Consider the following 19,983-nt stretch of genomic DNA (forward strand, 5'->3'; position numbering starts at 1 on the left):
TTATTTCTGTCTGATCATCCATCCTTCTTTCTCCTCAGTGCCCTGTGTATGATCTTGACAACAATGTAGCCTTCATTGGAATGTATCAGACCATGACCAAAAAAGGTGCCATTACTGTGCAGGTAATGTAAAACATGCAGAGACACGTCGATTACCAAGTGCTGAACTACTGAATATGGGATGCAAATGATGAAATTAGTTATATTCTATACCCTTTTAATTGACTTTGGGATCCTGGGGGACTGTACCCAGCAGGCACTGGGCAAAAGGCAGGGAAACAAATTATGACAAGTAATATAAAAATGTTCCCTTAAAATCTGAGTGTTCAGTTATACAGAGAGCACTTCCACACAGAGGCTGGATCCGACTCAGATGGATGCAGAGTCCAATCTGATATCTAATGTTTCAGCTTGTTTTTTTTCCAGTTACATCCACTCATCTCTCTCCCCCTATTAATCCAGAGAAAGGACTTCCCCAGCAACAGTTTCTATGTGGTGGTAGTGGTGAAGACTGAGGATGAAGCATGCGGGGGTCCACTGCGTTTCTACCCACTACGTCCTGACGAGCTAATTGATGCAGGCAACCGCAGCAAGGTTGTAGACGTGGTAGTCTCCCCCGCCATCAACTGTAAGTCACACAGGAGCAATATGGACATCTCAAACTGTGACTTTTGAACTTTTTTTCTGAGGCAAAATGATTTTGATACTAAGTTAATGTTTGTTGTGATGATATCACTTCTATTCTGGTAGCACTCTCTAAATTGTTCTGTAGAGGCATGTGTGATGGCAGTGAAAATTATTTATTTTTATGGCAGATATATAAGGTTGATGCTAAAGAGTACATCAAAATGTATTGAGATGTCCAGCATTTTCATTATGAATATATCTACTAAGGTATTAATGGCTAAATTCATCTCCATTGTAAGTTAACCACAGAGCAGTGTTCACCATTATACATTTCAGGGTCCCGGTCAGTAAATAATATGGCATTAGAAACTCCTGCAAGTGGCTGGCCTCCACAAAATAGCAAGCAAGCATTTTTTTATTTTTATAGGACTTTTAAAAACATACAGTTTCAAAGTGCTTTACACTCAATTCACAAAATACGAATAAATACATAAAATACATTGAATGAATATAAGAAATGACATAGGGAGTAACAGACTAAGCTAAAAACGAAACAAAACAGAAGGCAGGGGTGAGGCTCTATAAAAAGATGGTTTTTTAGAAGCTGCTTAAAACAGTCCAAAGATTCAGTGAATCTAATGGGTTGGGGAAGATTATTTCAGAAGCTTGAGGTTAAAACTGCAAAGGTTCGGTCACCTTTTGTTTTGCATTTGGAGTGAGGGACAGATAAAAGACTGAGGTTTGAGGATCGGAGTGGTCGGGAAGTGGAATGAGGAATGAGAAGATCAGAAATGTAACTGGGGGCAAGATCATGCAGTGCTTTAAATGTAATCAATAAGATCTTATAGATTCTGAATTTTATGGGAAGCCAATGGAGGGATGCAAGAATAGGTGTAATATGGGACCTACAGCTATTTCTAGTAAGTAGTCTAGCAGCTGCATTCTGAACCAGCTGTAGACGATTTAAGTAGCTTGGTTGAGGTCAGAGTAGAGGGAGTTACAGTAATCTAGACTGGAGAAAATGAAAATGTGAATTAATGCTTCAATGTCCTTAAAAGACAAAGTATTTCTGCTTTTTGCAATATTTCTTAGCTGAAGAAAGCAGGATTGGACAAGCTTGGTGATCAAGATGATACCAAGATTTTTAGCAGTAGGTTTGATGTTTGAATGACGTGGACCAATAAACTGATCAACTGCAGTGGCAAAGTTCTCAGGACCAATTAAGAGAACTTCAGTTTTGTTGGGGTTTAGATGGAGGAAATTAAGGGACAGCCAGTCTTTGGTGGCAGCTAAGCAATCATGGAGGGAGGACAGTTGATTCAGGTTATTGGGTTTGGCGGAGAAATGGATCTGAGTATCATTGGCATAATAGTGGTATGACAGGTCTCGAAAGTGACTAAGCAAATGACCCAGAGGAAGCATATATAAAGAGAAGAGGACTGGCCCAAGGACAAACCCCTGAGGGACTCCACACAGTAGGGGAGCTGACAAGGATACAAGATTGTTAATACAAACATTAAAATATCCATTATTCAGATAAGAGTGAATCCAATTTAACACTGTACCAGAAATGCCAACCCAGTTCTCCAACCTATCAAGAAAGATGGCATGATCGATGGTATCAAAGGCAGCAGTTAAATTTAGGAGAATAAGAATAGAGTATTCACCTTTATCAGCATGCATAAGAATGCCATTGGACACTCTTAGTAATGCAGTCTTAGTACTATGCTTGTGACAAAAGCCGGATTGAAATTTATCAAAAATGTTATGACCCTAAGTCCGCTGCAGGATTTGGTCTGTAAAATAGGTTGTTTTACTGTGGAGGAACCCATGTCTTTCTAGTGACAGCATTTATAATTTAGACCAGATTCTCTGAGATTGAATTTGAGGTTTTAAGGGTGTTGTTCTTTTTTTTTATTTTTTCTCTGGGAAACCTTTGGAACAAAATTATTAGATTCCAGAACAGTTGTGAAATTGTTAATGAACATGTTTCAGGATCTCTTCCAACTGGATAATTGTCTAATTTCAAATGTGTTAATGGTACCTCTACTGACTATAGATCTCATAACGAACATAAAAAAAATAAATGATGAATTTCTAAATTGCAAATACTGTCAAATTATTTTTGTGCTTTATAAAATAAAGGAACAGAATTTGTTTGTATGAAGAAATCCTATTAAAAAAATAAGTGTAAATGTTTGAATTAGCACTGTACACGGTATATAATATATCCATCTGTTTAAATCTGCTGAGATATTCTGGATTATTGTGTTAATCCCACATTTTACAATATTGTTTTTTTTAATACAACGGGATTATGGGTTGGACAAAGTCTGGGAAAGTTTGGTCTGAGAATAAGGAGTTGCAATATTGGGTCTGATATTTCCTCATCAGATTCCTGTTGCCAGAAAATGTAAAATCACTGCAACTATCAGGGATTCCATATCACATCTCCTAGATGAAAGCTCTAGATTGATTTACTATATTGTGTCATCATGCAGTGCTATAACAAAAAAAGCTGAATTTTTGGCTGTCTCTCTCCTACACAGTGGAGGTGTATGTGATGGGCATGCTGTTCTGTTTGGGAATTTTCCTCTCCTTCTATGTCCTCACCTTGCTGATGGCCTGTTTAGAGAACAGGAGGTAAGACCTGTTGGTTCTCTCCAACCGAGCACCCTCATTACCAGTGCCTTGACTCTTCGTGGCCCTGTCGAGAATGTATGTAATGTAGTTGTTTTATAAATTAGGTGGTTGTTAGAGGTGACATAATTGATTCACTTTTGTTTCTGCTGCTGGGTACCAATATTGTACAGCTTGATTTTTAAAACCAGATAAGACTTTCATTGAATAGCCATATCATTTTTGGATGCAAGGACAACACACTGACCAATTATACACAACACTAAGCTCTGTGTAAACCAACAAGCTTATACTGTAGGGTTCAATGAAATTATTGATCTAGCAATTCTTACTCATCTAACCTAAATTTTGAGTTTGTGACTGGAATGCCCCTCCCATTTTATAACAGCACTATAAAAAAAGTCTTACCCTGCCTTTGTAGAATGAACCAGAAGAGAGAGGTGCTTCTGAATCCTGCTGACATGTCACCTGCAGAGACAGGTATCCTTGTAACTGGCTGCAATGGAATGGTGCACTTGGGATCCTTTTATAAAGGGCATATGATCAGACTTTTTTTTCTCTCTCTGAATTTGTAGCTCATAGCTGCAAAAATTCCTTTAATATTACTTTCTTTGAAAATGAGAATCATTTAAGCTTTTTATATTCAGACCACCTTTTTCTGTTTGTACTGAATATATCTTTTACCCTCTTCCTCATGCTCGTGTGTGGTACAGCGTCTCTACTTGGTAAGCCCGAGAATGGTATCATAACACACTGAATGGAATTTAAATTGCACAATTTTTTTTTTAACTCTTTGACACTGATCTGTCTGGTAGTACTGAGTAACATAAGCACTGCAATATTGTAGCATAATTTTGGAATCATGTAGTAGCATTTTTGTAATGCAGTTGCGTGTGTGGCATTCATGATGGCGTTAGAGAGACATACACCCCATCTGGGTACAGCTAGCTGGCTGGAATATTTGCATGTGTCCCTGCTTGCCAGTTCACACTCTGTTGACAGTGAAAATAGTGTAAGTCAGCATATAGATAATAGCATGACATGCTTAAAATAACACAAAGGAAATGTTGGGTTGCAGTTCACCAGAAATGTAAAGCTGAACACAACGTTGGCACAGAAGCAGAGCGACGAGTCAAGTTCTGGCTGTAGCACAAACAGGAAGTGCCAGCCTGATACCTGTCAAATATGAAAGGTGTTAGCACTGCTCTGCAAAACCAGCAAACATGCTTTTTCATAGAAAATATGAGGATGAAAATATGAGGAATATCTAGCCTGGGACTAATGTTCTGAGGATTTCCCGTTCCTCAAGTAGTTGCAAGTCAACTTAAGGCTACATGTTGCTGGTGTAGGGGGGTTATGGTGAAAGGAATAGAAGCGTCCTTCTTAACTCGCATTGGCTGGTGCCAGTGTATGTTGGCCTTAAAGGTACATGTTTTGGATTGGAAACTAGCTACACGTGTACGTACAGTATACTGTCATGGTTTTTCATCTTAGCACAGCTAAACCCCTCTGTGCACATGACCATTCACCTCTGTCCGTGTCTTTCAAGTTGTAATCCATACCATTTTAGCACTCAGTCACTCCTCTCTCACGTGCAGCCCTTCACCACAGTGGCTTACTACACATCACCTTCCTCATGGCTCACAGCTTTACCCATTCACCTGAGCTTCTATGTTGGTGATGGTTTATTTGCAATGCCCCACTCAAATTCATTTTTGCTGCAAGTGTTTTGTTGTTTACTTGTTTGTTTGTGTTGTCCTGATCACATCTCTGCAAATATTTATGCCCGCGTCATTTTTTCTGAGCTTACTTGTGCCTGTTTGTGCATGTACAGTTTGTTAGTTAATATGGATTTTGATATTGTTAACTGTGTGTATCCACAGGAAAGACTCCAGCCTCGCCCTACGAATATGGCTCATTCAGTAAGAAGTAGCGATTTTGGTTATTTGCTCTATAATGTTGAAAATTAGATCCTTATTTTCAATGAGGGGATATAAGAACTATTTCTGCAGCTTTGCTCTAAATAATATCTAAAAAACCTGGTCAAACCACTACCTATCAGAACATGCTACCCAGCTTCTCATCCAGGCTTGAGTCATTGCTCAATTGGACTATTGCAATGCACTTCTTGCTGGTCTCCCAGCCCTTGTAAACCAAAAGCTGCAAAGGATCCAGAATGATGCAGTGAGCTTGGTTTTCAGTCCGCCATGATGTGCATGTGTCACCCCTACTCATGTTCATGCACATAATATTGAAATGTGGTATCGTTGAGCAAATTTGTAATTTGAAACTCTTATCACTATAGATGATCTAAGGTACACTTAGACTAATTGCACTTACTGTGACATTTACTCTTGGCTATGATATGATTACTCTTTACTGCTCTATGATGCCAGTTGCTAACACTTTCGTTTATCTGATTGTGGACTCATGTAAGTCACTTTGAATGAAAGTGTTAATGAAAACAAGGCAAACTCACAACATTTCTTCCTCTATAGCTGACAACGGCAGCATTCTGAGTTCAGAGGCTGTCACTGACAGCGCTACATCAACTGACAACAACTATGGATACATGGGTATGGACAGACATATACACACAACAAACAAAGATACCAACACACACATATACATACATACATACATACATACATACATACATACATACACATACATACATACATACATACATACATACATACATACATACATACATACATACATACATACATACACACACTTAAAAGTTTGCTCCTGGCCCAAAACTGTGAACCAGCAGCATGTCTCTACAGACAGGCAAATTTTCCTTAGACAGAGACAGGTACGGTACTGGTGCACTATTATTACCTCACACTCGGTCCAACAGACTCTCACTGCTTGGCTTGCAGTCGGCAGCCTGCACATGGCTTTGACTCTTCGCTATTAACCTGTGTTTTTTTTTTTTTTTTTTCATCCATCAGGACAGGAGCTTTTCAAACGCCGATCAATCCTCAATAATCTTCACCACATAGCCATCCATATTGGTGACCCACAGCTTTATAGTCAGCCTAATTAGTCTCATCTGCACTGTGCTAATCAGAATTATACCAATGATAATGAGATCTTAGTGTCATCGTGATTTTAAAGGATTCTGAGTTTAAAATGGTTTAATATTCCAAATCCTAAAGGCTGTGTGTAGATAAATATGGTAAGGGATGTATGAGGTTCCTAATTAAGTGACTTGATGATATTAAAATGAAGCCCTTAAATAATTTAGATAATCTTTGAATGAAGGCGTGATCAGTCGTTTAAGTAGACCTATGTGACATTTTTGGAGATCTAAATGGCAAATTCGCTTATAATCCTAACAGGTGTGGTTTCAAACTTAATTGAAAAAAAAATTATAAAATGGCTTACCCCTTGGAATGGCTTAAATTTGAATTGAAATCACTTTCTCTTTATGGATGTTCAATTTGCCAAGTCATTTTGACATGTCTATCCCTTTCTCTTTCTTTTTCTACTTCTTCTTTCTTCTTTTTTTTTTTTTTTGGTCTCCCTCCGGCCCTCCGTTAGAGCGGTCATTGGACAGTGTAGGACGGAGCCGACAGGAGTCTCTAAGCTCTGTGGAAGAGGATGACTACGACACACTGGCTGACATCGACTCAGACAAGAACATTGTGCGCACTAAGGTATGCCTCACCTGTCTGTTTGTTAGGTGGGCATTTATGTTATAATATGGCTAGGACACCTGTAGCTATGGGTTCATCTTGCACTTGCTTTATTTGTTGCAGAAGTTCCTCTGTGTGTCTGACCTGGCTCGCAAAGATAAAAGGATCCTCAGCAAGAAATACCAGATTTACTTCTGGTAAGACCACCTGAGAGATAATAATAATAACAAAGATTGGATAGTAATGGCAGAATTTGTTTTAAAATGTGTTTGAAGACGTTTCTCCAAGAGATAAGTCGTCCTCTGTATTTTCATAATTACTATCTTATTGTAATATACTGTATCTCATGATTACAGTAATGACAATGATTATAACAATAATAACAAAAGAGAGACTTGAATTGCTGTCTCTATTAAGGCAGGCCTAGAAGAGCACATATAGGGCAATTCCAGTATTAGTATAAAACAATGTAAGTTATTTTGGAAAGTGTTGATGGATTGGCTGTAATAATGCATGTGCTATTGTCTTTTCAGGAACATCGCAACCATCGCTGTGTTCTACGCCCTGCCTGTTGTCCAACTAGTCATCACTTATCAGACGGTACATGGACAGCAATTAAAAGGCTGTGTGATACAACATGTTATGGTTGAGCCCATTTTTATGGTTACTGGTGTTGAAAGTCCAGCAACACTCTACTATGTACTACTACTTTCAACTTTCGGCTGGACCCGTTAGGGGTCACCACAGCCGATCATCTGTTTCCATTTCTTCCTGTCCTCTGCATCTTCCTCTGTCACACCAGCCACCTGCATGTCCTCCCTCACTACATCCATAAACCTCCTCTTTGGCCTTCCTCTTCTGCTCTTCCCTGGCAGCTCCATATTCGGCATCCTTCTCCCAATATACCCAGCATCTCTCCTCCACACATGTCCAAACCATCTCACTCTTGCCTCTCTTGCTTTGTCTCCAAACCGTCCAACCTGAGCGGTCGCTCTAATATAATCATTCCTAATCCTGCCCTCCTTCGTCACTCCCAATGAAAATCTTACTATCTTCAACTCTGCCACCTGCAGCTTCGCTTCCTGGCTTTTCGTCAGTGCCACTATCTCCAAACCATATAACACAGCTGGTCTCACAACCTTCTTGTAAACCTTTCCTTTAACTCTTGCTGGTACCCTTCTGTTGCAAATCACTCCTGACACTCTTCTCCACCCACTCCACCCTGCCTGCACTCTCTTCTTCACCTCTCTTACTTTCACCTCTACTCCTGGCTTCCTCACCGTTCCACTGTCCTCCCTCTCATTCACACATACACTCACTGGCCACTTTATTAGGTACACCTTGCTAGTACCGGGTTGGACCCCCTTTTGCCTTCAGAACTGCCTTAATCCTTCGTGGCATAGATTCAACAAGGTACTGGAAACATTCCTCAGAGAGTTTGGTCCATATTGACATGATAGCATCATGCAGTTGCTGCAGATTTGTCGGCTGCACATCCATGATGCGAATCTCCCGGTCCACCACATCCCAAAGGTGCTCTATTGGATTGAGATCTGGTGACTGTGGAGGCCATTTGAGTACAGTGAACTCATTGTCATGTTCAAGAAACCAGTCTGAGATGATTCGAGCTTTATGACATGGCACGTTATCCTGCTGGAAGTAGCCATCAGAAGATGGGAACACTGTGGGCATAAAGGGATGGACATGGTCAGCAACAATACTCAGGTAGGCTGTGGCGTTGATACGATGCTCAATTGGTACTAAGGGGCCCAAAGTGTGCCAAGAAAATATCCCCCACACCATTACATCACCACCAGCAGCCTGAACCGTTGATACAAGGCAGGATGGATCCATGCTTTCATGTTGTTGACGCCAAATTCTGACCCTACCATCCGAATGTCGCAGCAGAAATCGAGACTCATCAGACCAGGCAACGTTTTTCCAATCTTCTATTGTCCAATTTTGGTGAGCCTGTGCGAATTGTAGCCTCAGTTTCCTGTTCTTAGCTGACAGGAGTGGCACCCGGTGTGGTCTTCTGCTGCTGTAGCCCATCTGCCTCAAGGTTCGACGTGTTGTGCGTTCAGAGATGCTCTTCTGCATACCTCGGTTGTAATGAGTGGTTATTTGAGTTACTGTTGCCTTTCTGTCAGCTCGAACCAGTCTGGCCATTCTCCTCTGACCTCTGGCATCAACAAGGCATTTTCGACCACAGAACTGCCGCTCACTGGATATTTTCTCTTTTTCGGACCATTCTCTGTAAACCCTAGAGATGGTCGTGCGTGAAAATCCCAGTAGATCAGCAGTTTCTGAAATATTCAGACCAGCCCGTCTGGCACCAACAACCATGCCACGTTCAAAGTCACTTAAATCACCTTTCTTCCCCATTCTGATGCTCGGTTTGAACTGCAGCAGATCGTCTTGACCATGTCTACATGCCTAAATGCATTGAGTTGCTGCCATGTGATTGGCTGATTAGAAATTTGCGTTAACGAGCAGTTGGACAGGTGTGCCTAATAAAGTGGCCGGTGAGTGTAGATATTCCATCTTGCTCCTACTGACTTTCATTCCTATTCTCTCCAGTGCATACCTCTACCTTTCCAGGCTCTCCTCAACCTGCACCCTACTCCCGCTACAGATCACAATGTCATCCGCAAACATCATCGTCCACAGCAACTCCTGCCTGATCTCGTCTGTCAACCTGTCCATCACCATGCAAACAAGAAAGGGCTCAGAGCCGATCCTTGATGTAATCCCACCTCCACCTTGAACCCATCTGTCATTCAACCCTCACACCTCACCATTGTCACACTTCCCTCATACATATCCTGCACCACTACTACATACTTCTCTGCAATGCCTGACTTCCTCATACAATACCACACCTCCTCTCTTGGCACCCTGTCATATGCTTTCTCTAAATCTACAAAAACAAAATGTAACTCCTTCTTGCCTTCTCTATACTTCTCAGTCAACATTCTCAAAGCAAACATTGCATCTGTGGGGCTTTTGCGTGGCATGAAACTATACCTCTCCTCTTAACCTAGCTTCTACGTATTACTCTTTCCCATATCTTCATGCTGTGGCTGATCAACTTTACACCTCTGTAGTTGCTACAGTTCTGCACATTGCCCTTGTTCTTGAAAATCAGTACCAGTATGCTTCTTCTCCACTCCTCGGGCATCCTCTCACTTTCCAAGATTGTGTTAAACAATCTAGTTAAAAACTCCACTACCATCTCTCCTAAACATCTCCATGCCTCCACAGGTATGTCATTAGGACCAACTGCCTTTCCATTCTTCATCCTCTTCATAGCTGCCCTCACTTCCCCCTTGCTAATCCGCTGCACTTCCTGATTCACTATCTCCACATCATCCAACCTTCTCTCGCTCTTTTTCTTCATTCATCAGCCCCTCAAAGTACTCCTTCCACCTTTTCATCACACTCTCCTCACTTGTCAGCACATTTCCATCTCTATCCTTGATCGCCCTAACCTGCTGCAAATCCTTCCCAGCTCGGTCCCTCTGTTTAGCCAATTGTTACAAGTCCTTTTCTCCTTCCTTAGTGTCTAATCTGTCATACAACTTGCGATACGCCTTTTCCTTTGCCTTTGCCACCTCTCTCTTCGCTTTACGCTGAGAGTCTCCTTGTACTCCTGTCTACTTTCGTCATCTCTGTGACTATCCCGCTTCTTCTTTGCCAACCTCTTCCTCTGTATACTTTGCTGTACTTCCTCATCCCACCACCAAGTCTCCTTGTCTTCCTTCCTCTGTCCTAATGACACACCAAGTACCTTCCTAGCTGTCTCCCTTACTGTTTCTGCAGTGCTTGCCCAGCCATCTGGTAACTCTTCACTACCACTCTACTATGTACAATAAGCTATATTAATAGCAAAATCTCTCTTTCTCTTCCTTAGGTCGTCAATGTCACAGGAAACCAGGACATCTGTTACTACAACTTCCTATGTGCCCATCCACTGGGAGCTCTTAGGTGTGTGGATGTGTATTTGTGTGTACTTGCTTGTATGCGTGCACATATTAAAACAGCCAACATTAAGGGTGATTGTTTGTACAACTACTTACGACTCCCTCCCCGTGTCCCGCCCTGTGCAGTGCCTTCAACAACATCCTCAGTAACTTAGGTTATGTGATGCTGGGCCTCCTCTTCCTCCTCATCGTCCTCAAAAGAGATATTGTCCACAACCGAGCCCTGGTCCGCAATGACCCTAATGCACTGGTAAGAAAATTGACACACACAGATACAGGCGCATAAAGACACATTGGCAGGCAGGAATAGTTACAAGGTTCACTTATTTTCCTACCTCAAATCAGTCCATCATCAAATAATGTTTTTCACATTCTCAACCACCACCTTTGCCTTGCTGTTGCCTCACCTTGGTCTTACCTCCCCTCAGGAGTGTGGTATTCCCAAGCACTTTGGTCTGTTCTATGCCATGGGAACAGCTCTTATGATGGAGGGCCTGCTCAGTGCTTGCTACCACGTCTGTCCCAACTATACCAACTTCCAGTTTGGTAAGACTTTTCTTCTTCTGTCTAGAATTGTTTATATCCTCTGCTGTCTCTGTCATTATGTTGATTGTCTGTCTGCTGATTTGTTCATTTGACCCATCTTAACTAAATTGAGACAACCTCTATTTCCGGAAGGGGACGCAAAACCTACCCATCTCTACTAATAACAAACAATAAAAAATATTGAATGCTCCAAAACTTTTAGGATAGCAGGAAAGTTATGTCCTTGGTTGTCAAAATGATAAAATACCTGTACAGTCGTTCTCTGTCATTAGAGATGCTGAACGATAAACCTCAGGACCTGATTTTTTTTTCTGTAATTAATATTGTTTGGTGAGCATACCACTAATTAGCTCAGTTTGGGTCCCAATTTGACAAGAGTACTTCAGTGGTGCTTGAAAGTTTGTGAACCCTTTAGAATTTTCTATATTTATGCATAAATATGACCTAAAACATCATCAGATTTTCACACAAGTCCTAAAAGTAGACAAAGAGAACCCAATTAAACAAATGAGACAAAAATATTATACTTTTTCATTTATTTATTGAGGAAAATGATCAGATATTACAGATCTGTGAGGGGCAAAAGTATGTGAACCTTTGCTTTCAGTATCTGGTGTGACCCCCCCTCCCCTCCCCTCCCCTCCCCTCCCCTTGTACAGCAATAAATGCAACTACACGTTTCAGGTAACTGTTGATCAGTCCTGCATGTCAGCTTGGAGGAATTTTAGCCCATTCCTCCGTACAGAACAGCTTCAACTCTGGGATGTTGGTGGGTTTCCTCACATGAACTGCTCGCTTCAGGTCTTTCCAAAACATTTCGATTGGATTAAGGTCAGGAGTTTGACTTGGCGATTCCAAAACATTAACTTTATTCTTCTTTAACCATTCTTTGGTAGAACAACTTGTGTGCTTGCGGTCATTGTCTTGCTGCATGACCCACGTTCTCTTGAGATTCAGTTCATGGACAGATGTCCTGACGTTTTCCTTAAGAATTTGCTGGTATAATTCAGAATTTATTGTCCCATCAATGATGGCAAGCTGTCCTGGCGCAGATGCAGCAAAACAGGCCCAAACCATGATGATACCACCACCATGTTTCACACATGGGATAAGATTCTTATGCTGGAATGCAGTGTTTTACTTTCTCCAATCATAACGCTTCTCATTTAAACCGAAAAGTTCTATTTTGGTCTCATCCGTCCACAAAACATTTTACCAGTAGCCTTCTGGCTTGTCCACGTGATCTTTATCAAACTGCGGATGGGCAGCAATGTTCTTTTTGGAGAGCAGTGGCTTTCTCCTTGCAACCCTGCCATGCACACCATTGTTGTCCAGTGTTGTCCTGATGGTGGGCTCATGAACATTAACATTAGCCAATGTGAGAGAGGCCTTTAGTTGCTTTGAAGTTACCCTGGGTTCCTTTGTGACCTGGGCGATTATTACACACCTTGCTCTTGGAGTGATCTTTGATGGTCGACCACTCCTGGGGAGGGTAACAATGGTCTTGAATTTCCTTCATTTGTACACAATCTGTCTGACTGCGGAATGGTGGAGTCCAAACTCTTAACAGATGTTTTGTAACCTTTTCCAGCTTGATGAGCATCAACAACACTTTTTCTGAGGTCCTCAGAAATCTCCTTTGTTCTTGCCATGATACACTTCCACAAACATGTGTTGTGAAGATCACACTTTGATAGATCCCTGTTCTTTAAATAAAACAGGGTGCCCACTCACACCTGATTGTCATCCCATTGTTTGAAAACACCTGACTCTAATTTCACCTTCAAATTAACTGCTAATCCTAGAGGTTCATATACTTTTGCCACTCACATATATCTAATATTGGATCATTTTCCTCAATAAATAAATGACCAAGTATAATATGTTTGTCTCATTTGTTTAAATGGGTTCTCTTTATCTACTTTTAGGACTTGTGTGAAAATCTGATGATGTTTTAGGTCATATTTATGCAGAAATATAGAAAATTCTAAAGGGGTCACACACTTCCAAGCACCACTGTATTTTTCAAAGATTTTGGCCCCCTGAAGACTGGCTTTATAAAAAAAAAAAAACTTTGATCGCATGATCTATCACAGTATCCACCCTGCTCCATTGCTGTTTAGTTAAATGATAGCAGAGCTACATAGTATGCTAATGTGTCCCTCTTTCTCCATCCAGACACATCCTTCATGTACATGATAGCAGGGCTGTGTATGCTAAAGTTGTATCAGAAGAGACACCCTGACATCAATGCCAGTGCTTACACTGCCTACGCCTGCCTGGCTGCTGTCATCTTCTTCTCTGTGCTGGGAGTGGTAAGTGCGCACACACAAAATATAGACTCACAAACAGAGGGAGACAGAGAAAGACAAACACAATTAGAGGAACAGTCTGAGAACAGTGCATTTGCTGCATCATTATATTTAAGCGTCTTCTTATTGCCTGACTCTTCTAAATTACAACCGCACGCATTACCCAAGATTTCAATTTTGTGCATACCTTTCAGTGTGCAGCCAATAATACAGTATGCAAATACAAACAGGTAAACATCATCAAAAATAAGCATTTGCTTGTGTCGATGCAGTTGCCCACTGGGGACCAGGGGTTTGCGCCTCGGTCTCGTCAGATCCGACTATGGCCAGACTCGGTGAAACAGCAATAATTGGCAACGCTGTCTTCTGGAGGGGGGCGGAGTCAGCTTGTGTTCGTCACATGAATGCGTCTCTGTGTGTGTCGGAAAAAGCAGTGGTTCGGCCTGGATTCACCTTGTCACGAAAGTGGCGAGGCGTCTCCTTCAAGACTGCCGGCTGGAGAGATGCAGTTGGCGAACACATGCAGTACGAGGGTGGGTGTTTGAACTAAAATAGGGATCGATTTGCCACTAAATTGGGAGGAAAAAAGGGGAAAATCAGAAATAAATAAATAAAGCATTTGCTTACTGATCCAAGAGTAGTCCTAAATCTATATGTTGGCAGTTAACCATGTCTTAAGTCCAGATAGTTTATGATAATAAAAAAAAAATACACAAAGTATGAATATCTTATATCAAGGTTGACAGTACTTATATTTAGTTTTTGGAGGCTGCAGCTGCTCTTAACCACAAACTGAAGTGAAAAATATATGAGAACAACCATAAAAAGTGGTAAAGGTGTTGTAATTTGGTATACGCCTGCACTTGCGTCTTTTACAATTGGATGCGGGTAGTAGAGGTCCACATATGCAGTGTTTGGAAATTTAGGTTGCAGTTCAATATTGTCATGGCCCCAAGTCAGATATTAAGTATTTACTTCATAAAAGAGGCACATAGCACTTGTTATATGACCCCAAGTTTATCGCATGGCACAGGGAGGGAGAAACATCACTCACAGGTGATGAATCGGTCCGAGTTTGGGGAGTCCACACTGTATTTTTATACAAAGGATGTTACAAGGTTATGACTCCAGGGAAATACACATTTTGAGTATTTTGCATTGCCCAAAGGAAGCTGGGAGCTCAGCGCTATAGATGCCAGCAGCCATACTAACATGTATCCTGGTTGTGCTGTGTGACAGAAGCTAAGCAGATGTGGGCTTGGTTAGTACTTGAATGGGAGATCTCCCGGGAATGGGTCATGACCCCCCCAAGTCCATATCCCTGGGATGGTCCGGTCGAGGGCCGATAAGGACTTGGAGGAGCTTTCGCTTGGGAAAGTGAGTTGCTGCTGGTAGTTGTGTTGGTGAGCCAGTAGAGGGCAGTCTTCCCTCTTGTCCTAATCCAATGCCCCAGTACAGTGACAGGGACACTATACTGCAGGAGATGCCGTCCTTCGGATGAGACATTAAAACCGAGGTCCTGACTAACTGTTGTCATTAAAGATCCCATGACATTTCTCATAAAGAGTAGGGGGTTCCCAGTTCCCAACATGGCTATCTCCATCTGGTCAGCTAATCGTCCCCCCCCCCCCCCCCCCATGTAATTCGCTCAATGATTCTTCCCTCTCCACCTCAAGCTGATGTGGGGTGAGTGTTCTGGCACAAAATGGTTGCTGTGCATCACCCACGTGGGTGCTACACATTGGTGGTGGTTGAGGTGAGATTCCCCCTTCAATGTGAAATGCTTTGGGTGTCTACATAAAGCGCTATATAAATGTAATCCATTGTGAGGTCAGTGCTGGGCAGCAAGGTGGCCCAGTGGTTAGGACTGTTGCCTCACAGCAAGAAGGTCCTGCGTTCGAACCCCAGGCTGTCCCAGGTCTTTTCTGTGTGGAGTTTGCATGTTCTCCCCGTGTCTGCGTGGGTTTCTACTGGGTGCTCCGGTTTCCTCTCACCATCAAAGACATGCATGTTAGGGTTAATACTCCTGCCTGTGCCCCTGACCAGGGCGATAGGAAGAAAGAAGCGGAGTTAGTCTCCGGGCGCTGCACTGCAGCTGCCCACTGCTCCGAGCATAGGATGGGTTAAATGCAGAGAACGAATTTTGTATGTACAATGACAAAGCGTCTTCTTAAAGAACCAGATCTCCCTTGATACCACAGTGTTTGCTCATGCTTGTCATTCATGCGCAGGTATTTGGGAAGGGCAACATGGTTTTCTGGATTGTATTCTCAGTGATCCACATCCTGGCCACCCTCCTGCTAAGCACACAGCTCTACTACATGGGTCGCTGGAGGCTAAGTATAAGACCATTGCATGAGACTTGATCCTACACTGCCTTCTGTTTAGTTAAGCTTGGTATTAGTTCATAGTCCATAATATGTTAACATTAATTCTAAATCCTTTCTTTTGTCATGCGTGTCTGTTTGTCCCCAAGACGCCGGGATTCTACGGAGGATGGTGTACGTCATCTACACAGACTGCATTAGACAGTGCAGTGGACCCATGTACATTGTGAGTATTGGCTGGGAGTGTGTCAACACATTTCATCAGTGCCTTAACCACCCCATTTTCACTCAGCTATGCTCAATTTGGGTGAATTGTTGCCTTCATTTACAGTTCCAGAGTAACAAGCGGGACTGATTAGTTTGTTTTCTACCACTCAGTAGTGCTTTTTACACAGCCTTTTCAAGATGTGAATGTTGCACCATTAATCCACCTCGCCATTCTGTGTAAAACGCACAAACATGGAATGGGGGCATTGTTGTTCCGATATTATGCCTGCAACAGAAGTAGTCAACGAGCCGAGTCGACATCTGTGTAAAAGGGACAGCAGGCAGGATGGAAAAACCGGTAGGATGGGACAACCAAGGCTGTTGTGTTACATGTCATGCTGCTTCTGCTTCTGGAATGCCAGCATGCTCTGTAAAATCACACACTGGGGCTGCATTGTGCCACCGTTGTTTGGTTGAGTGTGAAAAAAACAAAGCCGGTATAATGATGGGTCTTTGTTACGGCAGTATTGCAGGATCTGTGTAAAAACGCCTAGTGAGCCGCTCTGGTGGCCGAGCGGAATAAACCGCCGTTCTTGCAATCCGCTCGTCATGTGGCTGGGAGGTTCGTATCCCAGACTCGCCGTAACCGGTCATGGCCAGAGTGTCCGCAAGGTAAGGCATTCATTAGGCCACCCTTACCCAAGGGATAGTGGGTGTAGATCGGTGTAGTGTTTGGGGACTCGTCGTTCTCCAGCGACCCCTCTGGCCCACCCGGGCGCCTGCAGCCAAGCAACTGAAAGCATTCTCCCTACGCCTCCTTCGCAGCTTGAAGGTGATGCAATCCATGCGAGGCTTCAGTATGTAAAATAGCGAGAGCAGCCGACACGAGTTTGAAGGAAGCTGGTGTTACACCTATCTCCTTCCTGTGGAAACGTGAGCCAGGGGAGTTATTCGACAAGAGTTCTGGCCATATGCCATTGGGTTAATCAGGTGGGATAAGGGGAAAAACTAGAAATAAATTTAAAAAACGCCTAGTGAGTTATCTTTCTCCCTGTCTGTTTTGCCAACCTGATAGGACCGTATGGTGTTGCTTGTGATGGGGAACATAGTAAACTGGTCTCTGTAAGTATACACAAGGTTTCTCCACATAGCTAAACAAGGACAATTTGAATTAAGTCATTTGTGAGTGCTGTTCATCAATCGCCATACCTTATTCCCCTCTTCCTTCCCGCTGTACCTCACTCTTCCCCCATCCCCTCCTTCCTTTCCTCCGCAGGGCTGCCTATGGGCTAATAGAGAGACCAAATGACTTTGCCTCCTATTTACTGGCCATCGCCATCTGTAACCTGCTCCTCTACTTTGCCTTCTACATCATCATGAAGGTGAATCTGCCCATGCATGTCTGTCTGCCATTCTGTGTTCATTTGTGATTGGAACAGTTTAAAAAAAAAATTTGAAGGATTTTTCTTCTTAAATAATGAACTCTGTCTCCTTGTTTTATTGGGGGCATTAAACCTGTTTTTTTTTTTTTGCATACATGTGTTTTTGTAGCTGCGGAGCAGTGAGCGGATCCAGTGTCTGGCCTTGGTGTGTATTCTTTTCACAGCTGTGGTGTGGGGCTTCGCGCTCTTCTTCTTCTTTCAGGGCCTTAGCACCTGGCAGGTCTGTAACGCACATACACTCATACACAATCAACAAGGCAACATGTAAGAATCACTCCGTGTAGACCCGCATCATTAACTTCCAAGTCAACAGCACTTGCTTGCTTGCTTGTGTGTGTGTGTGTGTGCGTGCGTGCGTGCGTGCGTGCGTGCGTGCGTGCGTGCCCATATGTGCATGCGCTCCCCATGACAGAAAACTCCAGCGGAGTCCCGTGAGCACAACAGAGACTGTATCCTGCTTTCGTTCTTTGATGACCATGACATCTGGCACTTTCTCTCCTCTATCGCCATGTTTGGATCCTTCTTGGTAAGGACATGTGTATGTGTAAATGCTGCTGTATGGCTCCATTTGCAATTGTCCACCCTTTTTCAGAAGAATTTGAGAAAAGACTAATTGAATTGAACCCTCATGAATAGGGTTGCAACTATGCCCCCCCACCACCACCCACCATTTCAAGTAATCAGTACCTTTTTCCGTCAAATGTTCAATGATGTTTTTTGTCGCTACCTGGCCATTTAACAGGTTTTAACACTTTTTGACCTCTGGCTGATAATCTAGAAAGCTCTTGCATTATTACTGATAGTCATCATGACAAGTTTACAAAAATACCAAATATTTTTGCGATTTGCTTCACTGGTAAAATGGCAGAATTAACCAGTGTATTTTGAAAGTTAATTTCCTTGGTTATCTTGGTATGCCTTCACGTGTCCCCCTTTCATTTAGGTCCTCCTGACCATGGATGATGACCTTGACACCGTCCAGAGAGACAAGATCTATGTCTTCTAGATATACCAGAAATTCTACATGAGCTCAGCTCTCCTCCGCCTTATCATCTATCTCTCTCACTGTCTTGCTGGCCAACTGCACAATGTCCCTGAAAAGATTCAGCAAGTGTGTCTAAGCCTCTCCCAGCCAGGTTTGAGTCAGGGAAGGTGGCTAGTCCCTCCCTCTCTGCTGTTTGGACACTTGCCGTGCCAATCAAGATTGAGTCAAACTGAAGTGATACTGAACTTTTTGTCCTTTCTCTGCCACTGTCAATTAAATTACTGACATTGATGTTTACTTATTGCTGACGATTAAGACAACAATGTACACTATAGTTAAAAATATGGTTGAATCTAATTTATTTTATACTGTCTGCAGTTAATTTTATCTGTCAACAATACATTTTGAAATTTTGATGTTTGTACGCTGTATATTTATACGCTGTGTGTGTATGCAAGTGTTTGTACAGGTGTGTGTTAGCGTGCACACATGTACTTAAAAGATGTGAGAATATTTTCCATGTCCAGTTTGTCAGTGGCCTTCAACGTTAAAATCATTCAAGTCAGATACTACTGTGCTCTGATTGACCCGATACTCCAGCTGCCCTGTTCCTCATCCAAAAATGAAGATGAAAATGATGATTGTATTTTACTTCTTAGTCCTTTGACTCTGAGAAGGTATTTTTTGCACTGTATTGTATAGGAAATGATTTCAATGTCAAGAACAATGCAACGGTTAAATAAAGGTCCTGTTTTCAGATTCTTGCTGATGAGGCGTTTTTAGATGATAGAATGGAGCGAGTATTTGGTAAAAACCTCCGTATAAGACATCAAGTATGACCATAGTATCTTAGCAAAAACTAATGTTAATATAGTATAACCTGAATAAACCTGACTAGTCCACTTTAGAAAACAAACTGTAAAATTCCTACTTTGGCTTTTTTTTTTTAATTGCCCTTTAGGAGGTGTTTTGAGCGTGAGCTCCATGGTTTGCGTAAGCAAAGGTGCCTTTTTTCCGTAATGATGTGGGAAACCCCAGCAATGATGACCAATGATGTTGTTCGTCCGTCGCAGCAACGAAGACCATCTAGTCATCCTGTAGGGGCCGATTTCTGTGGGTGTGAAAATGGCTGGTTAGTCCAATCTGCGCCCTGAATGTTCTTTGGCGGTGTGGGCATGGGATAGTGGGAGTAGCTGGAGGGTTGCTGGCACGGTCTTTCCTGGCTTGCCTGCGGCTCTCTGCTGCAGCAATCCTGGCAGCCTCATGTGTTT

General features: G+C 42.4%; 1 protein-coding gene across 3 annotated transcripts in view; it reads left to right on the top strand.

Moving 5' to 3' along the window:
• sidt2 (SID1 transmembrane family, member 2) overlaps nt 1–19,457 on the top strand; it is a 28,129-nt gene extending 8,672 nt beyond the window's left edge. The window contains exons 6-26 of one of the 3 annotated variants that reach the window (XM_056283034.1): nt 39–122; nt 462–627; nt 3,176–3,269; nt 3,688–3,746; nt 3,980–3,991; nt 5,150–5,188; nt 5,765–5,842; nt 6,816–6,931; nt 7,034–7,107; nt 7,444–7,510; nt 10,824–10,897; nt 11,020–11,143; nt 11,322–11,439; nt 13,618–13,754; nt 15,983–16,091; nt 16,228–16,304; nt 17,361–17,407; nt 17,562–17,667; nt 17,837–17,947; nt 18,140–18,253; nt 18,671–19,457. In XM_056283034.1, coding sequence (XP_056139009.1) covers nt 39–122; nt 462–627; nt 3,176–3,269; nt 3,688–3,746; nt 3,980–3,991; nt 5,150–5,188; nt 5,765–5,842; nt 6,816–6,931; nt 7,034–7,107; nt 7,444–7,510; nt 10,824–10,897; nt 11,020–11,143; nt 11,322–11,439; nt 13,618–13,754; nt 15,983–16,091; nt 16,228–16,304; nt 17,361–17,407; nt 17,562–17,667; nt 17,837–17,947; nt 18,140–18,253; nt 18,671–18,733 — 1,869 coding nt within the window. In that variant the 3' untranslated portion in view covers nt 18,734–19,457. Of the gene's footprint in view, nt 1–38; nt 123–461; nt 628–3,175; nt 3,270–3,687; nt 3,747–3,979; nt 3,992–5,149; nt 5,189–5,764; nt 5,843–6,815; nt 6,932–7,033; nt 7,108–7,443; nt 7,511–10,823; nt 10,898–11,019; nt 11,144–11,321; nt 11,440–13,617; nt 13,755–15,982; nt 16,092–16,227; nt 16,305–17,360; nt 17,408–17,561; nt 17,668–17,836; nt 17,948–18,139; nt 18,254–18,670 lie in introns of those variants that run through there. The other 2 variants (XM_056283035.1, XM_056283036.1) reach the window with 2 other exon arrangements.
• The last annotated feature ends 526 nt before the right edge of the window (nt 19,458–19,983 follow it).

This window comes from Lampris incognitus, chromosome 7 (assembly GCF_029633865.1).
Source record: "Lampris incognitus isolate fLamInc1 chromosome 7, fLamInc1.hap2, whole genome shotgun sequence".
In the NCBI taxonomy this organism is placed as follows: Eukaryota; Metazoa; Chordata; class Actinopteri; order Lampriformes; family Lampridae; genus Lampris; species Lampris incognitus.